The sequence below is a fragment of the Populus euphratica genome, unplaced genomic scaffold, assembly GCF_000495115.2.
Source record: "Populus euphratica unplaced genomic scaffold, PopEup_1.0 scaffold230.1, whole genome shotgun sequence".
Taxonomy (NCBI): domain Eukaryota; kingdom Viridiplantae; phylum Streptophyta; class Magnoliopsida; order Malpighiales; family Salicaceae; genus Populus; species Populus euphratica.
The window spans coordinates 269,424-295,309 of NW_011500083.1; the positions used below are offsets into that span (position 1 = coordinate 269,424).

The 25,886-nt window shown below is 34.7% G+C and overlaps 3 protein-coding genes across 5 annotated transcripts; 2 read left to right on the plus strand and 1 right to left on the minus strand.

Moving 5' to 3' along the window:
• The first annotated feature begins 1,949 nt into the window (after positions 1-1,949).
• On the plus strand, positions 1,950-2,979 carry LOC105108887 (uncharacterized). 2 transcript variants are annotated; one of them, XM_011003383.1, is made up of 2 exons: positions 1,950-2,510; positions 2,600-2,979. In XM_011003383.1, exons 1-2 carry the CDS (start codon positions 2,076-2,078, stop codon positions 2,783-2,785), a joined length of 621 nt encoding a protein of 206 aa, XP_011001685.1. In that variant the 5' UTR covers positions 1,950-2,075; the 3' UTR covers positions 2,786-2,979. The 2 variants fall into 2 exon arrangements, with proteins under 2 accessions (XP_011001685.1, XP_011001686.1); XM_011003384.1 differs by having other exon boundaries at positions 1,951-2,510; positions 2,603-2,979.
• A 4,650-nt stretch (positions 2,980-7,629) lies between these two features.
• Positions 7,630-11,370, minus strand: LOC105108886 (transcription elongation factor S-II-like). The gene is made up of 3 exons (XM_011003382.1): positions 11,223-11,370; positions 10,893-11,073; positions 7,630-8,814 (listed from the first exon to the last, which is right to left on the minus strand). Exons 2-3 carry the CDS (start codon positions 11,055-11,057, stop codon positions 7,930-7,932), a joined length of 1,050 nt encoding a protein of 349 aa, XP_011001684.1. The 5' UTR covers positions 11,058-11,073; positions 11,223-11,370; the 3' UTR covers positions 7,630-7,929.
• A 4,506-nt stretch (positions 11,371-15,876) lies between these two features.
• LOC105108888 (phospholipid-transporting ATPase 1-like) lies at positions 15,877-25,618 on the plus strand. 2 transcript variants are annotated; one of them, XM_011003386.1, is made up of 9 exons: positions 15,877-16,394; positions 16,505-18,693; positions 19,135-19,474; positions 19,641-20,388; positions 20,561-20,684; positions 22,622-22,841; positions 23,460-23,918; positions 24,010-24,311; positions 25,246-25,618. In XM_011003386.1, the coding sequence occupies exons 2-8, from the start codon at positions 16,893-16,895 to the stop codon at positions 24,209-24,211; spliced, it is 3,894 nt and encodes a 1,297-aa protein (XP_011001688.1). In that variant the 5' UTR covers positions 15,877-16,394; positions 16,505-16,892; the 3' UTR covers positions 24,212-24,311; positions 25,246-25,618. The 2 variants fall into 2 exon arrangements, with proteins under 2 accessions (XP_011001688.1, XP_011001687.1); XM_011003385.1 differs by having other exon boundaries at positions 15,877-15,965.
• The last annotated feature ends 268 nt before the right edge of the window (positions 25,619-25,886 follow it).

The following is a 25,886-nucleotide window of genomic DNA, read 5'->3' on the forward strand; positions in this document are numbered from 1 at the left end:
TTATGAGTTTCATTTAGTACTGTGGTGAGATGAGTTTGAAAATGTGTTTTGTTACCTTTATAGTTTTGAAAATATTTGATTAATTAATTAATATATCACAGTTTCTTCAAAAATCTCTCTTAAAATGTAATGTTGGTTACAAAAAAGCTATAGTTTATAGATTTTTTTAATTTATTTTTTCAAATTATAGCTGCAAAAGCTACTGTCATAACAAATACACATTAAATCTCAACATCAAATATTATAATTAACAAAAGCTAAACATGGATTGAAAAATGCTTTAGATGCAAGCTTCGAAATAGTTTAATGTTGTCTTCGGCCTCTAGCCCAAAAAATTTCATCCTAGTTTTTGGAGCATTAGGATCTTTTTATATAGTGCATTAATTATTATTAAATTAATCAGGGGCAAGAATATTTTTTTCTCATTTTACAAACACAATAAAAAAATAGAAATACTCTGGAAAACAAACAAAAAAAAATTTAATATTGGTATTAAAGAAAAATTTAGTATTTTCAAAATATTTTTATTATTATTATCATATAAGATGAAGGACAATTTTGTATTTAGTCAAATATAAAAATTAATAGAATAATTCAAAGCATAGTAAAATGAACAAAATACTCTTGGAAGTCAAAAACTTAAACCTAGCCTAAAAGGGTTTTCTCATCTTTTCATAAAGGTTCATGTAAAGCACCGGAGATGCATTAAAGATGCTCGTGCATTTTAGATAGCATATACAATGCATTTTGATATTTAAAAATGTCTTTTCTCAATTTAATTGGAAGAGTCGTTGTGTTCTTTTTCTGGTGGTGTGATACATGTCAGTAATGGTAGTTTGGTTTATCATCAATTAATCTTTTTTGTTTTCATCCCTCTAAAATTATAGCTTGGTTCTTTTTATTGTTAATATTTTAACTTCAATATTTATTCTTTATATTTTTAATTTTTATTCTTTGCTTTTTTGTATAAGTTTTATATGTTTTCAATTTTATTTTTTTTATCTAATTTATCAAATATTATATTTTTGTAATTTTTATTTTTTTTACTTGGTACTTTTATAAAAAATTTAATAGTTTTCAATTTAATCTTTCAATCTAAATTAATCGTATTATGTTTACCAATTTGATATTCATTGTTTTGATATTTACTTTTTTTTCTTGACCCTTTTATTAGAGTTATTATTTTTTTCAGTTTCATCCTTCGATAAAAAACACTTGTTTTTATTATTTATGTTTATTTTGATCTTATTTTTTTGATTTTGTTGTTTTTTTTACTAAATTGATTTTTCTTTTCAAGTTCATCATTCAATCAAATATAAAATTTATTTTGTATTTTAATTGCAATCACATCCTTTAATATTTGATTGATTTAAAATTAAACTTCATAATTTTTTCAGATAAGATGCTTCAAGTCTAATGACTCGGGTTACATATTTGAAAAGTTAACATGAGTTTTATTTTTTAAATAGCTTTGTAAAGCTCTTTGGTTTTTTATCAATCTATTTCAATTTCATTATCTGAACTACAAATTTGGAGGGATATTGTGAGTTGTCTTGATTCTAATTATCGGGATTATAAATTTATCATGTTATCTTGGATGAATTAACTAGGATTGATTTTTTATGTTTTTTTTATCTTATTTCATTCTTTTATATTTTTAAATGGGCTATAAATGTATATTATTTGTTCTCTTTAAAAAAAATATTTTTCCTCAAGTTATCCTAATCATTTTCTTAAAAAAATGGATCAATTTATTGTTCTAAAATCATTTTATTCCATGGAATATGATTTATAACCCAAATCACACATTTTTAAAAATAAACATATTTACAGTATCTAAATATTATATTTTGCAAAAAAAAAAAAAATGGTTCCGCGTTAAAACACGGGCATCGAGGCTAGCCACCAAGGAGCCTCTCTGACCCTCCCCAACCACATGTATAAATATTAAGAGCCGTTAGCGCCTGTCTTCGTTCAAATTCAAACCAAGCTTTACTCTCAGTCTCTGCTTCTTACCAGAACCCTGTCCTCTCTCACACACATCTTTCTCATCTGACACAAAAAACAGCAAAACCATGCTTAAGCTCCAATCTCCACTCACCGGAGACAAGGACCTCCGGACAAAATCTGGCCGGAAACCACTCCAACCAAAGAACTCGCCGGCAACTCCAATGACTCAGATTCAAATCTTGAAACCAAAGCAAGAGTGGACTGAGTTCTCAGTTGTTAAAGACTCCAACAAAGAGAACCATCCTATCTACAACACTACCCCAACAAAACCCATCGTTGAGCCATTGGATTCTTCTCTGGCAGAAGAACTTAGTGCCATCAAGAAGAAGCTAGAGAGGTTGAGGTCAGACAAAGAGCGAACAGAGAAGATGCTTGAAGAGAGGGCAATGGTGCTTGATTTGCAAAAGAAGGAGCTGGAGCAGAGAGGGGAAGTTCAGAAGAGGCTAGAGATTGAAGTTGACAGACTTTATAGATTGAAGGAACTCCATTCCTACTCTATGGTAAGTTCTTCTGCTTGATGAGTGTGAAACACGAAAATACCATGGAGTAACTAGAACATATATCTCATTGTTTTGTTTATATTTTGAAGCAGAGAATTTCACCAATTCGAACGCTGAGGGAGAAGGAACATGAAAAGAAGATGAGTGAAGCGCAACCTCTTGAAAAGGAAACAGAGGAATTGGAGGAATCAGTGGGAGACAATGCAATGCAGAGTCCAAGTTCAAGTTGTGGTTCAGCAAATTCTGTTTCATCTCAATTTGTTGCTGTGAAGTGAGGATTTTTCTCGACTGTAATTGTGTTTTGATTTGTGGGTTTTGGTTTTGTGGATTCTATCTTGTTTTCTGTTCTTTCTCTTCTACACTGCTTCGCTGTAGAATTTGGAAGATGGTTTTGAAAAAGAAAAAATAGTAGTTAATAGTTTGAATCTTGAATTCTGAAATCATGATTAGCCGCTATATTTGACTTTTAGAGCTTCATTATTTTTCCTTTTCTGTTCAAAATTGGGACCCGACACTGCTGGATTGAGACATGCCATCTTTAACTTCTTTCTTTCTCTTTTTGAAAAACAAGAATCATATAGGCTGCCTAGTGAGGGGGTGTTGCTGCCTAATCCGGAAGCAACCAGTGGTGAAAACAGACACGAAATTAGGCATCTGGGATACTGAATTTTGCAATTCTGTAGAAAATCTACGGATTTCAGCAGCAAAAACACACTAAATTCTACAAAAGAAAGTGGAGAAGGCAGTGTTGAAGCCAGGACTTGTACACTGGCATTCACTCGCAACTGTGCATGATTTTGTCACAAGACATGGGCACGGTGGAAGTAATAACCAGGCAGTGTGAAACTTTTACTAACCAAAAGATGCTTTGCATTAATGCCACTTCTCAGTATTCCATCAAACTCTTCCATGGAGGTATCAAGTCAATCTGTGACATGAATGCGACTCATTGTCACGATAATAAAAAATGGCAAAGCTTCAAAAGAGATGAAACACCAAGGCAGATTGATCTGCAACCAGTGTCAACCATCGAAATTTTTATGTGATAAATTACAGAACTCATATCCTACTAAAATCCATCAATAAGGTTTTGTTGATGGGATTTTTTCTCTCAACACTCTTTCTTGTCAAGATAAATAGGTCCAACTGGTTTGTGCCCAACATTAACTTGAATCATTTTCACCGTAATTCTTCTTTTTCTATTTTCCGTTCATCACAAGACTCTTGCCAAGGTCTACGTCAACAATTGAGGGCAGATAGACTCTTCATTACTAGAGCTGCAACATTTGAGGTTCCTAGACCTGGGTATAATTTTGGGAACCTTCAACCTCGAGCTCATTGGTTCACTACAAAATTTGAGGTATCTAAGGTTGTCCCACTGTGCATTTAAAGGAGCTATTCCTCGTCAGTTGGAAAATCTCTCCAGGTTGGTTTTCCTAGATCTCAGCTACACCGACTTTCTCGAAGCTGAAAGTCTTATGAGGCTTTCTTATCTTCCTTCTTTGAAGCATCTTGATATAAGCAGTTCAAATCTCAGTCAGGCAGTAGATTGGTTCCAAGCAATTAATTGCATTCCTTCTCCGCTCAGCTTGCATTTAAGTTATTGTCAACTCTCTCTGGTTGTTCCTCCTTCAACCCCTTACCATGCCAATCACACCTCTGCTTCACTTGCAGACATTGATCTTTCTATCAACAGTCTTCCATCTTCCAATGTTTGTCTAACCTTAACAATAGTATTGAATATCTTGATCTTTGTGAGAACTACTTGCAAGGTCCAAATCCAGATGGATTTCTAGCAATGGAACTACTTACAGGGTCCAATTCCAGATGGATTTATAGCAATGGATTCTCTTAAACATCTTGATCTTTCTCTGAATGACCTTGAAGGTGACATTCCGAGAGGTTCGGGGAATCTTTATAGTTTGGATCATCTATATTTGTATTCTAACAGACTAACAGGAGGTCTGTCCAATCTACTGAATTGTTCTTTGATGAGACAGTTAGAACTTGGATATAATAAACTAAACTGGAGTTTAACACAACGAATTGGGCTACTTTCCAATCTTGAAGTATTGAATCTATCATGCAATTTCATGACTGGTGTAATCTCAGTGATCCACTTTTCAAACCTAGTCAGGTTAAAGGAGCTGGATGTTTCTTTCAATTCATTCAACTTGACCTTGAGCTCGAGTTGGGTTTCACCTTTCCTGATTGAATCCTTAACAATGAGGTCATGTACCTTCAGTATCCATCTTATGTCCAAGAGGAGTTGAAAAGGCATATTATTTAGAGACCTTTCTGATAATGTTCTATCAGGACGACTTCCTGATTGCTGGATGTTGTTGGAGCAATGAGGCATCCTAAATTTGAGAAACAGTAACTTTTCTGGGAGAATCCCTGCCTCCCTTGGGTCACTAGGTTACCTTCAAACTTTTGAATTAAGGAAAACAACTTACCTGGAGAATTACCTCCTTCCTTAACCAATTGTACAAGAAAGGAACTAGACCTTGAGCAGAATAGATCGTCTGGTACAATGTCAGCGTGGATAGGAGAAAATCTTACACAGTTGATTGTTCTTCGTCTAAGATCATCGCTTTCATGGAACCATGCCTTTGAACCTTTTCCATCTAGATTACCTTTAATATTGGACCTGACCTTTCCTATAACAACATATGCTTGAGTAATTTCTCTGCTGTGGCAAACTATGGGAGCGCCTTCAACACCTTTTCTCATAGCAGCTTTCGTAACGTTGGTGCTTATTTCGAACTAGAATATCAGCATTATTGCTGTTTTGAATGGAAAGGAGCTTGAATATGGAAACACTCTTGGCTAGTAAAGAGCATCCTGATCTTTCATGCAATAACTTGAGTGGAGAAATCCCTGATAGAATTACAAGCCTCCCAGACTTGATCGGACTAAATTTATCACATAACCAGTAGACAGGGATGATTCCTCCCAACATTGGCCAGCTGAAATCACTAGAATCTCTTGATTTGTCTACAAATCAACTCTGTTATTTCAGCCTTGGGACTAGAATCTCCTCCGGCGTCTAAATGTCTCACGTAACAACTTGTCAGGAAAAATTCCCTTGAACACTCAACTCCAAAGTTTTGATAACACCTCATTCATGGCGAATCCACAAATTTGTGGGCAACAACTTCTGAATAAGTTTCCTGAAGAACAAGCTCATCATTCATCGATCGGTGAAGGCACAAAAAATGTCACTAATGATGGGCAAATAAGCCAGGAATTCTATCTGGGCATGGGGCTTGGGTTTGCAACAGGATTCTAGGCAGTTTTTGCTCTACAGACCACGGAGACATGCCTTCTTCCTTTTCACAACCCATATTCAAGATTGGCTATATGTGAAAACTGTGTTGAATATATTCAGGTTGCAGAGAAAGCTTTGGAACTAAAAGGTAATTCACCTATTTTGCTTGTGTGGATGCATGCTAGTACTTGTTTGAGCAATGAGTGCTTAGCTCATCATTACTCTCTTACAATAGGGGGATTGAAGTTTTTTTCAAGTCCTGCTCCTGTCATTCAGAGAATCAAAAAACATTTAACTGACACGAAATTTAATACCTTGCACTTAGTATCTGTTTTAGAATTGCTTTATGATGTTCAAGATACCATCATAGAACTTACACTTTGATATTTCTCAAATTGAGACCTTCTTCCAAAGAAATTGCTACAAAATATGGAGTTGTTTCATATAACTTGATTTATGTTTCCAGCTGGGCCACTGCATCCAGGACGGCATGATCTTACTAAATTGAAGAAATTGCTTCTCATGGAGCTTGCTAAGCTAGATACAAGAATAAGAAGAAACTAGCCGGACGCCTGCAATGCTAGATAATTTTGTTGTATTGAGCTTGATGTATTGTGCTAACCAAACAGAACAATTTGTGGTTAAGAAGTAGCCCTGTGCCTACAAGCCACCTATGAAATATTTGCTCATATTGTTGTGGCAAGCAAAAATTTTCTGTCACTCATCCTTATGCGCCATTATTAATGTATTATAACAAATGCTGCATGGACTGGGATTCCCCTGTCCTGTTCAGAAATGTTCAGGATTTTCTACCTCATCTTTAAGCATTGTAACAAGGAAATCAAATTTCTAATGATCTATTTTTCTCGAGATACTATAATAAGTTGAACTCTGTGTGCGTTGTTTGCACTTGTCGATTCCTTTCTTATAGTTGATATCCTAGTGCTATGGAACGCGGCACGCAAGCATGTTCAGGGAATTCATCTCAAGAACATCGAGAATGACACGGAAAAATGATTTTGGCTGTGTTCAGGGTTCATGATTTGTCAGCTCACCTTACTAACAACGACAGCAAGTTTTATTGTGAGGCTTTTGCTTCTGCTTCTTGTTATGCAGTCAGATTAACAAAATTGTTAGGAAAGCTTGAGGGTTTTTCAGGTATTGCACTCAAAGTTATCCAGCAAAATATTTTGGTTGCGACTCTTGTTGTGTTTCATGGTCTGCCTGTAAAAGCTTTAGCAGCAGCAGTTGCACCTATCATGCCTGCAATTATTGTATCGCAAACCCCCAATATGGTGATGATAGCCTACTGCATGCATGGCGCAACTCATTTCAAATCCCATAAAAAGCAATCAAGAAATTTTTCAAAAGATAGGTAAATGGATGAAGAATTTTCCAGCTACTGTTAGTGGCACGGGATTAGCTTAAAAAAAAAAAGGAAAAACATTAGGAATGTGACTGGGAAAGTACATGCAGAGGAGACAATGTTGCCTGGTTTTTATGTTATCTGCTATAAATCTTTATAATTAATGATTTGAGCACTATGAAAATATCTCTTTTTTATACGCTCCTGGAAGTTTTTAAAATCTCACACTATCGCAGTTCTGTCATAAAATCTGAGACTGCTTGGGAAGGGACTCTGCATGGCACTGCCAGCAGGCTTGTCGTAAAAAACTCCACGAGCACATTCAGCAAAACTTCGCAAGTGAACAGAAAAAGGAGGCAACAGTGAGGGAAAACAGATGCAAAAGAGGGGACTAGCGCGTCAACAAAGAACGGATATAGTGGCAGCCTTTCATCATATCCTTGTATAATGTCATCTAGGTCTGGGCCTTAAAGAAAAGTAAATAAAAGGAAGAAAAGCTTCAATTGTAAAACAGCAAATAAAATTACACTAAAATAGTAAGTTGAGTTAACCAGAATGTTCCAATCTCAGGTCCGGCTAAAGTCATCAATTGACAAGACCAGAAGCCCGGACAGACCTCAAAATAAAATGTTCCTGCAGGCTACAGAAATGGAAATGAATGAAATACACTACCAAATACCTAAGACAACAAACTGAAATGATGACTCAGTTATAAACAGGAGCTTCCCAGATAACCAGCTCCATGCCTGTTCTACAGAAGAGCAGTCCTACCTAAGATCAGATTAGCAGAACTTCCAGTGGTTGTTACAGTTTACACATGTTACATAAGTTGTCATAGGTTCATCCGCACTCCTGGTCTGCATCTGATAGTAAGTGCACTTGCGCTGTCCACAACGACCACACTTAAACTGATCAGTTGTGGCTTCTGCTTGACCACCACGTTCACAATCAAACAATGCTTTCTCTTTAATTTGGTTATTCTCACGTTTCCGTTGTTCACTTGCCATTTCTTCAGGAGGCATTGTAACAAGCCTCTGTGGTTGAACCTGTCCAAGAAGAACTTTTCTCCTCAAATCCGGGTTGTTTTGGTCCTTAATGTTGAACATTATGGACCTGTACTTCAATTTTTGAGCTCCATTTGACCGACCCAGATTTTCAAACATTGCAGATTCTACTGAGACAGCAACTCGGATTGGGTCACATGCCTCTACCTCATCCCTAATGTCCTCATCAGCTTCACTGGCAACTTTGGACAAAGCCTCTGCAAGAAGTTCACGAATTTTGTCGCGTAAAGCATCATTGCATTTAACCAGTGTCTTCAGCTTTGGTGGACCAGTAGGTGCTTGTGATGGTTTCTTCACACTTGAAGTCTGGAGTTCCTCCTTGCATGTCTTCACAACCTTGACGGTCTTATCCTGATCCATCTTCTCTTTGACAGTCTCTGAAGATGAAACCTTCACCATACTAGTCTTTTGAAGCTTCTCAACTTTGACAGTCGCTGATTTTGATACCTCAGCTGTTACTGAACTATTATTGTCAATGCTACCATTTTTCTTTCTCATAGTCTCATCAATGACTATCTTTTTCCACATCTCAAGCAAGTCAGAGGCCACAGCTCGGATTTTGTCCTTAGGATGCTTTGCAAGGGGTCGAAGCTTTTTCCCAACCTGAGATACATAGAAAAGCATAATGTCATACGCAGTCCATCAAGCATACCAACATAGCCACTTCAATCACAAGTTTACGGTTAACAAAAACAAAACTTGAAAAATAAAGCAATTGCAGGACAAGAAAGCAGAGTACAAGTCAGTTGGAAATGAACCAAAAACATAACAAGCTTCAGAAACATAACTGTAAAGCGAAAAAAAAAAAAAAAAAACCTATATTAAGAGGTTGAATAAAATGGCATCTAGCACTCATTGACATTGTTTTCTAGTCTAGATCTACATGGACTGTATACATGCAAGATCCATTTCTAGCAGATATCAAACCTGATGTCCACTTCGGCAAAGTAAAGATAGCGAACAACCAAAGTAGGTCCAAAAGATACAACAATTCAACATGATTTGATGTGCAGGTAATGCATCAAAGGAACTGTGTAACAATTTCAAAATCGTAATGCATCAAAGGAACTATGTAACAATTTCAATATCCAATCCCAGAACAACCAATATTACACTTGAGAACTACAAATATCTCTCCATCCAACAAAACAACCATGTAATAACTAGATTAACTACTTCAATTCAATTTTTGGCTGCCTCTTGTGCAACATGGAAAAGAGGACAAAAGGTTGCAAAAGAATGAAGAAATCAGGTTGGAAGATACTTCAGAAACTCATGGTATTGATTGCTATAGACAGACCATTAACATAAAACTGCACTCTTTTCATGCATTGCAACAACAAACACATGTTACACAATATTGCTTGAGTTGAGTATGTATGGTTATAGGGCAAACAGCCCAAACATCTCACTGAGTCTCCACGGAATCTATCTCACTCCATTCCATACTTAATTACTTGATTAACAACACGTGGCAATTAGCATGACATACTAATATCAATTGGACCCAAAAAGTATAGAAAATGCACTCCTTTCTACAATATATGAATAAAAAAAAAACCTAAAATTTAAACCCACAAATAAACAAAAACAGGAGATAGCCACAAAAATTACCTGAGTAGAGTCTAACAAAACTTGATAGAGCAATTACAGTGCATGAAGATAGCAAATCATATTGAGCTGGGAAAGTACAAAAAACTGAATTCAAATATAACAGCATATAATTTCGACTAGCATTGTTTCTAAGGTGGATTTTCATGGATTATCTACAACTAGATCTACTACCATTTGACACCAAAGCAGACACCTACCATTCCAAAGTAAAATCACTGGAACAACACAATTAGGCAAGCAAAAGATAACATTGCAGCATGATTCAATATTCACACAAGGAACCACACTTGCTTTACAAAAAATCTTTAGCATCACTAGGTAATGCTACACAAAATTCAGTCCATCAAACAGCCACACAATTTCTATCCTGCAAAAGCAACTCAACTCTTGGCTACCAACCACCAATCAATATACTGAAATCAAGGGAATGAAAGCCAACATCATGCAAATTAAGATAATCCATTGATTCATGAAACATATGATTCCAGAGAGACATCAAGAACAGCACCACTAAGCTTTTTTGCACATATTGCATCAACAACTCAAGGTGTGTGACACAATAATATTGCTTGGGTTGAGCATGTACAGTAAGAGGCAACATCGGTTCCAGATGAAACTAACAAGATTTCAATCCATAATCCTTGTAAGACTTTTCATATTTCAACCCATTCAAGGTTAATTCAAATTACACCAAAAAGCAACAAAGAAAAAAAAATCGAGATCTAATTCCTTGCTCGAAATAAAAGTTTACTACTTTTTTTCTCTTTCACTAATCTATCACAAAAAAATAAAAATAAAACACCCCCAGATTCCATAATCCAATAAATCATCCATAACCACGTCCAAACCCTAATTTCACAACTCTAATCAAATTCTTAAATTATATCAACTCCGTCCAGTCCAATCAATTCCATGCTTAATCACTTAAGTAACAACTAAAGCCACAATCTAACATCGATTACACCCCCACAAAAACAAGATTTTAACTCTTTTCACACAAAATAAACAAAAAATAAATCAAGTTAAATCAAGTAAATAAAAAATAAAAGAGACCCTTCATTAATTACCTGAGTGGAAACCAGAATTTCACTGGTAACTTTAAACTTCCTGAGCTGTTTCAACGAATCAACACAACGAGACACCTCCGGTCCACTAGACGACGTGTCGTCATTGAGAGAAGCATCTGCAGCTTTTTTTGCTTTATCAAATAACTCCACCAACTCCCTCTCCATTCTCAATTGATTCTGCCTAAAAACACAAAAAATAAAAAAATAAAAAGAATCAAACTTTATGAATTCTTACTTAAAAAACAGTATTAAATTGACAGGTAGGTGAGATAACAACCCGATAAAAAAGGAGAGTTCTTGAAAAAAAAATATAAAATCTTTGAACAGTACCAGAATAATAGGATCTATAGAGCGGTGGGTTTTTGATATTTTTGACGGCGGGTGTAGTTTAGAGAAGCCCTTGTCTGTCTCCAGAGGCCTTGGCTTTTGGGGTTTGAAGATTTCTAAGATGTTTTTCGCTGTGGTTATTTGCTAACGACGACACATATATACGGAGATAATGAGAGAAGGGTGGGAAATAGGTATGAGCAAATTATAACTTGGTCCCTATAGTTGTATATAAGTAACTATTTAGTATTTTCAATTTCATAAATTATAAATATTACCCCTATATCTTTAGATTTGTTTATGATTTAGTCTTTTCTTTTCCAATCCTGTGTTATTAGGGAAATAACAATGAGATATTATTTTCATTATGATTTCCATAATATTGTTTTTCTCCTTGAAATTATTATACTGAACACAAGATACTTAAAATTCTAAAATTCTTTATCTCTATTGTGAGAGGATAATGATTATGTAATCCCATACATTAATACATATAATTCTTCAATTTCATTGACCAAAATAGCTAAAAATATTTGAAATTTCTTTGATTTTTACATAGAATATAATTATATTTATTAAGTTCTCGATGTCAATATGTAATCAATATATCAAAAATAACACAAAAATAGAAAAAAAATGATGAAAATCTATCAACTAAAAACTTCAAATCACAATTTACTAATATTTTATAAACCAATAGAAAGTTCATGTCATAAGCTTTAATCCAAGATGCATATTGAATATTTTTTTGGTAAGATGTAAAAACAGGAAAAAAAATCAACCATATTAAGATCCTTCAAGTTTCAAAAGTTATTATAATATAAGAGTCCACCTATGAGTTATTGTATTCTTTATTGTCGTTAATTAAGGCATGTTTCTTAATGAAATTTAAAAAATCAAATGATATAGAAGTACTTTTTAAAAAATCAAGAATAATTAAAATTTTAAATTTAATTATTACCTTTTGATTTTAGTTTTGGGATAGAAATTTTCTAAATTCGTTTTTAATTAATAAAAAAACAATACAAGTTGATACCAAGTTGGAAAAACAAAATCTATAAAAATTATATAAAATCTATGTTAAATATTTTATGGATACGAAATATATTAATATTTTTATTATTCAAGCACACGTGATTATAGCACACAAACAAGAATGTGATGATATAGACAAGATCATTTTACACCGCACTTATCCAATCTAAAAATATGTTTTTATTCATTTAATCTGGTGAACTATTTATATAATTTTTCATCAGTTAAATTTAAATAAAAATATTATTTCATTATAAATAAGAATAAAATATTTCAAATATATGTATAACATATATTCATTTAAACTTTTTTAAGATACTTAATTTAAAAAAAAAATAATGGAAATATAATAAGAGTTTATATGAAACATAATTCTAATTATATGAAATAAAGTTTGAAACAACTCAAAAAGACTTGAAATTAATATTGATTTGATATCAAAAATATTTTTTCTATTATGTATTTAATTAAAAAAATTATGATAACACACATATATTATTATTGATTCCATTAAACATTTTGTGTGCCTAGTCATATTCTATATTTGATATTTGATAGAGGTCTTTGCATTTAGTATGTGATTAAGTTTCAAATGTTTGTTTAACCAAAATTGCATCAATTTGGTTTTTTTAAATTCTTTTTACACGTCAACATCTCTCGAAAAACTTTATGTAAGTAATTGTTTAGAAAGAAATTAACATTTCAAAAGAGATTCATTAAAGAAAAAGCCAGTATAATCTTGAAGTGAATATCGTATAATATATTGTGAATAATGTATAAAAATTTATAAAAAATAAGAATACTCCTAATGATTTTTGTACCCTCATCAAGACGCAATTCATGAAATGAACTTTATTTTAATGCACATAGATTAATAATAAGTACACCGCCTGGTTATAACAAAAGAAAACAATACCCAGGCCGAAAAAAAATAAAATTTCGTCATGGCTATTTTAAAGAGAAAAAAATAAATCATACCAGTTTAGGTCGCAAATATTTTATTACAAACAAAACAAATGTCTATTTTTTAAGTATTAAATTTTTTAAAAAAATTATACAAATTACAAAATAAACTAAAACTCGTAATATTTTATACAAGTATCCATAATGCTATTTTTTTTATCATTAATCTTTTTTTCCTCCGTAATTGGATCATTTTATAGTTAAATTGAAAGTTAATTACTTCTAATTTATTAAACAATGACAAGATGTAAAATTAAATTAAAATACATAAGAGAAATCAGGTGGTTATTTCAAAATTGACTAAAAAAGGTAAACTTTGATCCTTTCAACAACTTATTATCCATTTTTAACCTATTTAGTTTTTAAAAAACTCTCTTTTTATATAAATTTATTTATCTTATTTATCAGTTTCTAATTTGAGTTAGGAGTAAGAAAATCATTGAATTTCATAGGGTAAAAAGAGAAAATTATTTGTTAATATTGATTTTACTCATCAAAATGATTGATTTTAATGTTAATGAGTTTTATTCAATGAAATTTTTTTTATTAAAATATTTTTTCACCTTTAATTCCCTATGATAGCATATATAATTTATATAAGATTTTGAAATTTCTTGCTTTTGGATTGTTCAAAGATATTTAGGTATTTTTAGGTTAAAAATTAATATAGGTGTAAAACATCTCTACCCTAACTTTTTTGTGGCCTCTTGGTAATGAAAACCTAGGTCGCTTGATGTTTTATTTTTTTAGTGAAAACAATATGTCATTTGTCTTTTAAAATAATAAAATAATGAAGGTATAGGCGTGTGAAATGAGTTGATAGACTTGCGTACGTTAATTTTTTTTTAAACTCAGACCTAATCACCGGAGGCCATCTAAGTTTGCACTTATGCTTTTATTTTATAATATTTTTATTTTTTATTTTTTATTAGATATTTTTTATTTTAATTTTTTTTCTATTTCTATAGTGATCATAATTTTAAATAAAAACATTCTATCATTTTTATTGATATTTAATTTTACAAATATTTATTTTTATTATCATTTTTTTATCATTCAAATTATTTTTGGACTCACAAAGTTAATTAATTCATGTCAAATTAATTTTTATATTATTTAAAAAATAAAAACATGCTAGCAATACCTCCTCCTCCTTCTTATTTTATATTAAATAATTGATGAAGCCTATAATACAGCATAAGCCATTATACTTAAAGCTCAATGATTGAAAAAAAACCTTTGGTGAGTTGCATGACTCACTTGTGACTTGTGAGTCAAAACGATAACATGTAATTAAAAAAACATGTTTGTTTATGAGTGATTCAAGCTTGTTATTGAGCATTTCAAGCTCATTTATGAATTATGATGATTTTGATATTGATCTTTGTATGGGTATTATAAAATTATTTTTAAGTTAGAATTGATGGGATAGTGTAGTTTGAGGTCCATCGTCTACGAGTCAGGATGATTTTTAGATATAGTTAAATTAAATATTTTAATACTATAATATTTTTTTCTAAATTAAAATGAGATACATGGCTCATCAAAATATGTTATTTCTTAAAATATTTTCAAAACAATGTTAATTTTCTATTTTTTTCTTTTTAACCGTGCTAAACTCAATAGAATTCACCAAAAAGCATAAGCAATTGTGGTAAAAGCAAGATCTTTTACCAAATTAAGTTACAAAGGAACAGCAAAGGAAAACATCAGAGAAACAAGCAGCCTTCTCTTTCTGTGTACCTTAACTGAGCACAGACATCATCACACAGAAAACTCGCTGACGCCGCCCGTGTCCCATGTCGGAGGAGGCTCTTTTCCGAGTAAAATAATACAGCCAAACGAGATTTGGAATCCTCTCTGCACCACCACAAGATCTATGATGTACTCTTGTACTCTAAAGCATCAACGGTCAAAATGCATGGAAGAAGGGAGGAATTCTCCAGCAGGTATCAGACAAACCTTGCTGACTTTACAACACATCGTCTGCTCAGGCACTGTTTTTAACGTATTATATTATAATGTTCTAAAATTATAAAAAAACAATTTTAAAATTTTAAAAATCATTAATTTTAAAAGAGAGAGAGGACAGCAACCCTTGACACTGCACAGGTCACACTTCTTGTCATGTGCCCTAGCCCTCTGAATTCCTCAGACCATGTCCTGATTAATCTTGACCACTCATTATAATATACGTGTACGGATACATTATACGTAAATCCCGTATAGAAAAGTAACAACATTTTATATTTTGCCTTCAATGTAAGTCCAAGATACTCTTACGAATATAATTAATTAGACATAGCTGTACTATTCTTATAAAATTATACTATAGTCTTTACATTAACCTGTGATTTCTACGAGGTCGAGTTCATCTTATGTTTTCTTATGAGACAGCTAACGAAATATTAATTATAGAATTGAAATAAAATAACAATATTCGAACTCATCAATCTTTAATAAACAAGATTTTAATATTATATTTTTTTCTTGGAATACTGCACTGAAATATTCAGATGAAATATCAAATTTTCTTGGAATACTGCACTGAAATATTCACATGAAATATCATATATATATATATGTATATGTATCAAATCAAGCGTATCTAGTTATAATTTGTTTGGATACCTACACGCATGATTTTTTAAATTCTTTTCGAAGTCTATCGTGGAACAACCATGTCTCCTTGTATATAGGAAAGAAACAGGAAGAAAAGAGAAGGGGGGAGAGAGGAGCGGAGGGAAGGTAAGAGATTGTGGTTTTATATCCGGTGTTAGGAATAAATAATCAATCGCATACCATCACAAACCATTTTATTGAATCGTTCTTTTCTCCCTTGGATTTCCTCGTTTTTCGTGCTCTTCTCTTCTATCTCCATCATCGGCCATCCCATCCGCCTACCATTTCCTCTTTTCTTTCTTTCTTCTGACAGACACATATATATGATCGACCAAATAGACAACAAAAGAGACAACAACGACGAGAAATCGTCATTTATGGCGTAATAAATTAGAGATCTGACCCGTTTCTAACCACATTGTTTCTGTTTCTCTTCTGGCTCTGCCATTTCTTACCATCATTTAGTATTTCAGTGCATTCATTACCTTCCTTTCTCTAATCCCAAGACAATAAAACCCTTTCCCTCCCCCTCCCCCTCCCCCCTGCCTCGCTCCGGTATTTTTTTTTCCTGTTTTATTGATCACATTTTGTTTTTTGTTAGCTGTAATGATGATTTTCTTTTTTCGATAATACCTGGGGTAGCGTTGTTTCATTTGTGTTTTCAGTTTTGTTGACGTAAGAGGGAAACAAATCAGTAGAGACTTGTTGGTACTGTCTGGATCGATCAGGGATCTGTCAACATTGGATTGAATCACATGTTTTGTTATTTCTTGAAAACCCATTTGCTTATTTATCAACCCTGCGTTTTAGTTTCTCGGTGATAGAGGCACAGAAGAGGAAAGAGGGCTTGTTTATGATAACGAAGGGTTGGAAAATTTTAGTAGGTTTTGGATGTTTGAGGTAGAAGAACGATGGGTTTGCTGTGGGTGTTAATGGGGGTTGCCAATCTGTTGTTTTGATTGGATTTCGATAAGGGATTTGTTTGTTAATGGTGACTGAAAGTGGGCAATGTTTTTTGTTTGATTCTCCAATGTGGTCATTGGAGGATTATTTATGACTTCTGGCCGGGAATTGCTTTCGTCTCTGGATACTTGTCCTGCATCCAGGCAGCCATTGCCTCATCCTTCTGGCAGTTTTGGTGCTTTGGGCATATCTCGCCCAGATGGTTCTTTCAATACTTCTATCCTCCATCTTGCACGAGGAGAGCCATTTGAGGTAGATTGTTTGGAGAAGGATAAAAGCGAGGTTCGATTTGTTGGTGATACTAACCTCCATAGTGTGAACCCAGTTGGAGAAAGTTTCAATTCGGTTGTGACTACGAAGAGGCTCCATTCTCTCGACTCTGAGTTTTTTGACGAAGTTTCATTGCAATGCGCCACGCAACCAAGCAAACACCTCGTATCGTGGGGTTCAAGTGCTAAGGAAATGCTGCACAACGACAATAACACAACCTTTTCTGCTAGCGTTGAGATTTCAAGGGATTCTGGTAACCTGGGCAAGCCTAAAGGGAGGAGCCGCCAGAAAAGTGTGCAGTTTGATGCAGGTGTGTTGCGGGAAGAAGATGCTCGGTTCATCTACATTAATGATCCGAGGAGAACCAATGACCAGTATGAATTCACTGGCAATGAGATCCGAACCAGCAAATATACTTTGATTACCTTCTTGCCAAAGAATCTTTTCATTCAGTTCCATCGGGTTGCTTATCTGTATTTTCTGGCCATTGCTGCTCTCAATCAGCTTCCTCCTCTTGCAGTTTTTGGGAGAACAGTGTCCCTTTTTCCTCTCTTGTTTGTACTTTGTGTCACGGCGATAAAAGATGGATATGAGGATTGGAGAAGGCATAGATCAGACCGCAACGAGAATAACCGAGAGGCTCTAGTTCTACAATGTGGCCAATTTAGATCGATGGAATGGAAAAGGATACGAGCTGGTGAAGTTTTGAAGATCAGTGCTGATGAGACAATTCCTTGTGACATGGTTTTGCTAGGGACAAGTGATCCTAGTGGTGTTGCTTACATACAAACAATGAATTTGGATGGTGAGTCAAATTTGAAGACAAGGTTTGCTAAGCAGGAAGCATCTTTAGCTGTATCGGAAGGGGGTGCAATTTCAGGGCTTATAAGATGTGAGCAGCCTAACAGGAATATTTATGAGTTCACAGCCAACATGGAGTTCAATGGGCAAAAGTTTTCCCTTAGCCAATCTAACATTGTTTTGCGTGGATGTCAGCTGAAGAACACTGGTTGTATAATAGGTGTTGTGGTGTATGCTGGCCAGGAAACAAAAGCAATGTTGAATAGCGCAGCTTCTCCTTCCAAAAGAAGCAAACTTGAAGCTTACATGAACCGGGAGACTCTATGGTTGTCTATTTTTCTGTTCATGATGTGTCTGGTTGTCGCTGTAGGAATGGGTCTTTGGCTTGCACGATATGAGAACCAGCTGGATTATTTGCCTTATTACAGAAAGAGATACTTAACTCCTGGGAAGGATTATGGGAAAAGATACAAATTTTATGGGATTCCTATGGAGATTTTTTTCTCATTTTTGAGTTCTATCATAGTCTTTCAGATAATGATTCCCATATCTCTTTATATTACAATGGAGCTGGTTCGTATAGGGCAGTCCTTTTTCTTGATTGGAGACAGGCACATGTATGACAGTAGCTCTAACTCAAGGTTTCAGTGCAGATCTTTGAATATAAATGAGGATTTGGGTCAAATACGCTATGTTTTTTCAGACAAGACAGGGACACTTACCGAGAACAAAATGGAATTTCAAAGAGCAAGTGTAAATGGGAAAAATTATGGAGGCTCTTTGCTAACCGCTGATCAATTGCTGGGAGAGAATGTTTCAGGTAGTAAATTCTGCATCACTTGATTATCAACTTCAGCACAGGATAGAGTTTGTTGTAGTCTTGCTTTTAGATTACACCTTGAGAATATGTTGTACCCTTTGCCATTTAATCAGAAGTTGCGACATTGACGTATTGCATTGGCAGTCTATTGTATTTCGGTTTTCCTTTATGGCTTCAGGTCATTCAAATTCACCTCTTTTTTCCCACTATGTACTTGGTAAAATGTAATTCTTAATCTGAAGCTTTTCTATCGTTGTTATGGCATGTATTGATCTAGCCAATGCATTATCATTGTATTTTGCATTTATCATACTTATCAAATATGATCGTGTAAATACTGTGTACTTTTCAGTTAGTGAGCTATTATAATCGATTTCATCATCGTGATGCATGTTAAGATTTCATTTTTTAAGATATTCCATTTTCCTTCATCATTTGCAGGTGCAACCACCCACAAGAGATGGAAATTTAAATCTACAATTGCTGTTGATTCTGAACTGCTGGAGTTGTTGCACAAAGATTTAGTTGGGGATGAAAGGATTGTTGCACATGAGTTTTTCCTTGCACTAGCTGCTTGTAACACAGTGGTCCCAATTCGTACTAATGATGGATTTTCTAGCTGCACAGACTGTCAATTTTTTGAAGATGTAGAAACCATTGACTATCAGGGTGAATCTCCTGATGAGCAAGCATTGGTTGCTGCAGCCTCTGCTTATGGTTATACTCTCTTCGAGCGAACATCTGGACATATAGTAATTGATGTTAATGGTGAGAAATTAAGGTACAAAATTTCTCCAGAGTCCACACCACCATTCTCTTATTATCATGCATTAATTGCTTTCCTGAAGAACAAAACTCAAACCATCTCTCCTGTCATTTGAAGATACTTTTTTATTTCTTAGCAATGGAGAAAATGGTAATAAAGAGTGTTATTCTGTGAAATTTAGGTTTGGCGTGTTGGGCATGCATGAATTCGACAGTGTCCGGAAACGAATGTCAGTTGTAATCAGATTTCCTAACAATGCTGTAAAGGTGCTGGTCAAAGGTGCTGATACTTCAGTGTTAAGTATTTTAGCAAAAGACTCAGGAATAGATGATCGCGCCAGGCGTGCAGCAACACAGAGTCATTTGACTGAATATTCATCACAAGGTTTACGCACACTTGTGATTGCTGCAAGGGATCTTACAGAGGAAGAACTTGAGCTGTGGCAATGCAAGTTTGATGATGCAAGCACGTCTTTGACTGATAGAGCAGCAAAGCTACGTCAAACAGCAGCCCTCATAGAGTGCGACTTGAATTTACTTGGTGCAACTGCAATCGAAGACAGGCTACAGGAAGGTGTGCCAGAAGCCATTGAATCCCTCCGGCAAGCAGGGATAAAGGTCTGGGTTCTGACTGGTGATAAGCAAGAGACAGCAATATCTATTGGCCTCTCTTGCAAACTCCTGGCGCCGGATATGGAACAAATTATTATAAATGGCAACTCAGAGAATGAATGCAGAAAACTTTTGGCAGATGCTAAGGCCAAGTGTGGTTTAAAACCATCAAACAAAGGAAGCCAATATTTGACATGCAACAAGAATGCTGAAATGGACCACCTTGAGAGGCCAGAAGGGAAGGAGGAAGCGCCAATATCTCTCATAATTGATGGGAACAGTTTGGTGTACATTTTGGAGAAAGAACTAGAGTCAGATGTAAAAATTATTTTCCTACATCTTATACAACATTTGGATTTGATTTTGTACTTCACTTTATACTTTCTGGCATTTGATACTTTGAGTTCCATGTCTATATTTGTAGAACTTAGCCTATTTGGTATAAATTTGATATTTGTTAATAACCAGTTCTTTTATGATCTCTTTACAGCTTTTTGACATCGCAACTTATTGTAAGGTTGTGCTTTGCTGTCGTGTTGCGCCGTTACAGAAGGCAGGGATTGTTGATCTAATCAAGAGCCGAACAGATGATATGACATTGGCTATTGGTGATGGTGAGTTCTTTTGCAGAATTTTTATTTTATAAGAAAATGTTTTAGGCTTGCTTGGAAAGGCAAGTGCAGTGTCCTTTGTCATGGAAAGATGATTTTAGTACTTCCCGTCCTTCTCCTAGTATAGGGCAAGCTCTGTTCAGCTTGATTCTTAGTTTTTTTTAGAATCTAAATTTTCGTGTTATGGTCTGGTTTAAAAAATTATACATTGTTTATGCCAAGAAACTGGTTTTAGTTTGAGGAATTTTTTTTTTCATTTTAATTAACTACAAATGTCTTAACATTTGAAATAAAATTAAAAAAATACAACATCTAGTGTTTTGTGGTCCAACATCTTAGAATAAAAACCAGGGGTGATGCTCCAACATCTAAGATCAGAATCAGTTTTATTTTAAGCTTTTTTTATTTTTCTCAGTTAATTAACTACTAATTCATGTCATTTGAAATTAAAAAAAAATAGTGGGTCTCCATATTTTGCGCAGCCCAAAATTTTAAGATAACAGGAAGGGGTAATGCTCCATCATTTAACATCTGGCTTTGGTTTGGTTTGTCTCCTCTGTCCAGAATATGGTGCTCGAATTGAATGTTACATGTATTTTATTACCTTACCCTGCAGCCGAACTCACTCCCTAGTCAGTTTTCTGGCCATATTGTCAAATGTCTTGCGTATTTGATTTGTCTGATTTTTTCACTTTATACCGTAGAAGATTAGGAGGATATACACTTTTGTTATAGAAAGTATATTCGTGTAGATTTTTGTCTCCCTTTCATAGGAAATAGTAGATTTTTTCATTGACAGACAGAAAGAATAGTGCTTTATTCAACCCTTTTTTTTTTTAATCTTTTAGTGAGCTTAATGCCATACTAGGAAGGAAAAATAAAGGGTTAATTGAATGTCACAAATCCTCTATTCCTGGTTGCTAGTTTCATATGTTAGAACTCATTTACCCACACTTCAGATCTTTGATGTTTAATACTAGAAAATTCATCAGCTCTGTAAGGGACATAAATGTAAATAGACTAAGAATATCAATTATACCCTTTACAAGTGTTTTCTTTTCTTTTCCTTTTCTTTTAGAACTTCCTTCCCTTATTCATCATAGCTAACTATTATAATGCTCTAACCGCCTAATGGCCGTGAGAGGTGGTCAAGAGTAATCCTCAGGCCAAAAAACCTCTAGACAATGAGTTTAAGGAATCAGAGACTTGCAAATAGTTGATGTCAAATCCTCTTTCCAAAACTCAATTTCTCGTATAGTAACAATGGATTACTTGAATTTGTTGGTCAACTTTTAATCTAAGTCTCTACGTTAGATGTACCTAGAATATTAATTATTATTTGTTTTACGAAAATGTTGCAACTTTAGGTTATAATGTGTGCAACATCTTAGTTAGGTTTTCATGTTAGTGCAAGCTACCTCTTTTTGGTGCAACTCCTGTTTTGGTGGCAGCTGATATATGCATGAGACCATTTTTCATTTCATATGGAAAATGTTCAATTGAGGGAGATGGTAGGAGTCTATAAAATTGCACCTCTCTTCCTGATTCTTATCTCAGGTATGGTTGAAGGCACTATTGAAGGCTTCCTAAATAAGGCCTTTTAGGTTCAAATGTTTTTTCCAAGAAATTTTTTGTGTTTTTGATAGGATAACAAGGCATGTAAAACAAATAGGTTGCTTGAAGACAGACAGATGTATCTAGATCCAGGAGACAAAGCAAGATGTAACTCACTATGAACTGAGATGGTTTGATGTGTTAATTGTCGTTGCAGTTATTGATTATCCCTTGAAATTATTCAGAACCAAATCAAAGAACTCACCCTTAATTAAGCTGCTATTAATGGTTGAATGCTTATGTCTCTGAGCTATTTGTTTTCTTTAATCTGGATGCACAAGCAAATGAATACTCTTTTACTCCCTCTGAATATTGGCATTTTGTAGGAGCTAATGATGTTTCAATGATCCAAATGGCGGATGTTGGTGTTGGAATATGTGGCCAGGAAGGGCGTCAAGCTGTTATGGCATCAGATTTTGCTATGGGACAGTTTCGGTTTCTGAACAGACTACTTTTGGTACATGGACATTGGAATTATCAACGCATGGGTTATTTGGTTCTCTACAACTTCTACCGCAATGCTGTTTTTGTATTGATGCTATTCTGGTACACCCAAGTCCGTTGCCCTTTATTTCTTGATTTCTTTCTGTTTCATGCATGTTCATGGGATAGATTTCTGGTGTTCGTGGGGTTAAATCATGTAATAGCTTAGAATCAAGCTATTAATCCCCAATTATTTGCAACTACTAGGAATAAGACGTCATTATTGGATGATATTGGCGCTTGTTATTTCCTTGCCATTTTTCGAGTTCACTTTGCATGGTCTAGAAGATATCTGAAACAGGGTTCTATTCTTTGTTTATCCAAAAATTCCCCCCTCCATTCATTCTAATTTTAGGTTCATTGGCTGGGCCATGGTCAATTTAGAACTCCTTTCTCGGAAGGTTGATTGGAGGTTTCTTTGCTTTTTAGTACCACTTCTACATTTAATGGTTGAAGTCCTATATTGCTTGGGGTTTGTGTATCTGTTGTTCAAGTGCTTATCTTTGTGTAGAATTTACTTTGAATAAGATGTCTGTTTTGGAATAACTTCATAACTATGAATTTGTCTTATCTTTAAAATTCTGAACTGCGTACTCTTGTTTTCTTTGAATTGTATATTATGCATAACTACCTGAGTTTGTGTCCTAAGTCACTGTGTCTTTCTGTTTTTGGCACCTGTAGGTATATATTGTTCACAGCTTTTTCAACAACTTCAGCATTGACAGATTGGAGCAGTGTTCTTTATTCTGTTGTCTATACTTCTGTGCCTACTATTGTTGTTGGTATTCTGGACAAGGACTTAAGCCATCGGACACTGTTACGGTATCCAAAAATTTATGGTGTGGGGTATAGACATGAGGCCTACAATATACGCCTATTCTGGGTCACAATGGCTGATACACTGTGGCAGAGTCTTGTTCTCTTTGGCATACCTGTCATCGTTTATAAGGAGAGCACAATTGATATATGGAGCATAGGCAATTTGTGGACAGTAGCTGTTGTTATCATTGTCAATGTACACCTGGCAATGGATGTTCAGCGTTGGGTTTCTATTACTCATATTGCTGTTTGGGGATCTGTGATCATTGCATTTGCTTGTGTGGTAGTATTGGATTCGATACCTATCTTCCCTAATTATGGGTTGGTATTATTGGTGTTGGTAGAAGTATAAATTTTGCTTTTATTTGGGCTTTATTCACATAAACTAATGCATGCAATTTTCCCTTGGCAGGACCATTTACCATCTGGCAAAGTCTCCTACCTATTGGCTTACCATTTTTCTCACAATAGTTATTGGATTGCTCCCTCATTTTCTATTTAAACTTGTACACCATCATTTTTGGCCTTCAGACATTCAGATAGCAAGAGAAGCTGAGACACTGAGAAGAGGACCTGATTATTGGGTATCAAAACCTGTTGGAGGTTCGAGTTGAGATGTAAATTACTTTGTGGAAATACACACTTGAAGATGGCTCCCATCAAGTGTTACCCATTTTCTGGATTTCCTGTTGCAAGAAGCTGTTAAGTTCAATGGTAAGTGCATGCTTACTCTTAATTCGTTCACAGTAAAAGTGGTAAAAATTATCTAATGGTGCATTAATTTGATTTTGTTTTTCTTTTAAAAAATGCATCGGTGAACATCAGAAACCTTCCTTGTATGTAAAGGGAGTGCCGAGTTGAATTCATATTGTCATGTAAATCAAGTAGGTGTGGAAACAAGGATCATAAATTTAACTTTTTTGATCATTCAAAAATTCCTACTTGAATCAGACTCTGGAACGATAAGGTCCAGATCAGAACCGAAGGGACATTATTCTGATAGGTTCTTGTGACATTTACCAGCTTTGAAGTTTTCTTAGCTTGCTTTCTTGTTTGAATTTGAATGACTTGACCTAAGAAGCTGCGAACTATTATGAGTGTCTTTTAATGATTAAAAAAAAAAACACGAGGTGAACTTTCTGAGTAGGGTTTCAATGGCTCTGTATAACTCTTTAAATGGTGACGGCACAAACATCATTGTCATGTGAAGGCAGCCTTAATCTTGGGGATAAATGCACGAGTTTTGAGCCATTGTTTTGAGCATAAAAAGACTGATTAATTTTGAAAGTTATCGGAAGGATTTACAAATGTTATTGGAAGGACAGGTTTTAAGTTTGAGATCAACAAGTTGCCAATAAGGGAACAACAATGTTTTTATGTCATGTTACCACTGCCAGGATGTCTGATTATAAATGATGCAAACTGTCGTTTGCAATTTATAAGATTTTTGTTGAGTTTGTATGTTATTGGACCCATCTACCCATAATAGATGTTATAATAGACATGTAATGGATATGACTTTTTGGTAGTTGACCTATGTTTGTTATCTTCTGTCTAGGTTTTGTTTGCCTTCTTGATGTTCTATTCTTGTTTCCTCGAATGATTTGCACAAGTTGATTTTTGTCCAACATTGGAAACCAATGACCAGGGATTTGACAGCAAAGCAGCGGAACTGTGTAACAGATTAAAGGGAAGGCAGGATGGTCTGTGATGACTGGCTGGCACAAACAGAAACATTTCCATGATTTAGCAGGAGTTCATTGATTGAAAACAGGTGGAAAATGGTCTTAATGGATGGAGCTCAGGCAACTTAGTTGATATATATAGGTGTCAGCAGAGGTGAAATTGCTTGGTGGTAGTCAGAATTTAGAAATGATATCACAATGACGAGGGTCTATGGACAAAACAAGAGAAGAGAGAGAAATGAGGTATATAACAGTTCCATGTAAAGGTCAGGTTTACATTTTTTTGCTCACACTTGCCAAATGGAATGAGAAAAAGAAAGTGTTACCATGTTTTCCTTCCGCTCTGCTTACTGCCTTATTTTTTCCTTTCACAGTTAAGAATTATGCCCTTTCCTTCTTCTCATTGAGGGCAGGGCATGACTTCCTTTTGCTCTCCTTTTAAGGGCCTCAACCTCAGTCAAACACTATGCTGGGACCGGAAGAGAAGCCATTGAGGGAGAGTGAATGGGAAAATGCCTAGTTATATTATTTTAAAATCATTATATTTTCTTCGTTTACCCTTGGTATGGAGACATAATAGTGCTGTAACTGTCCTGCCTATCTA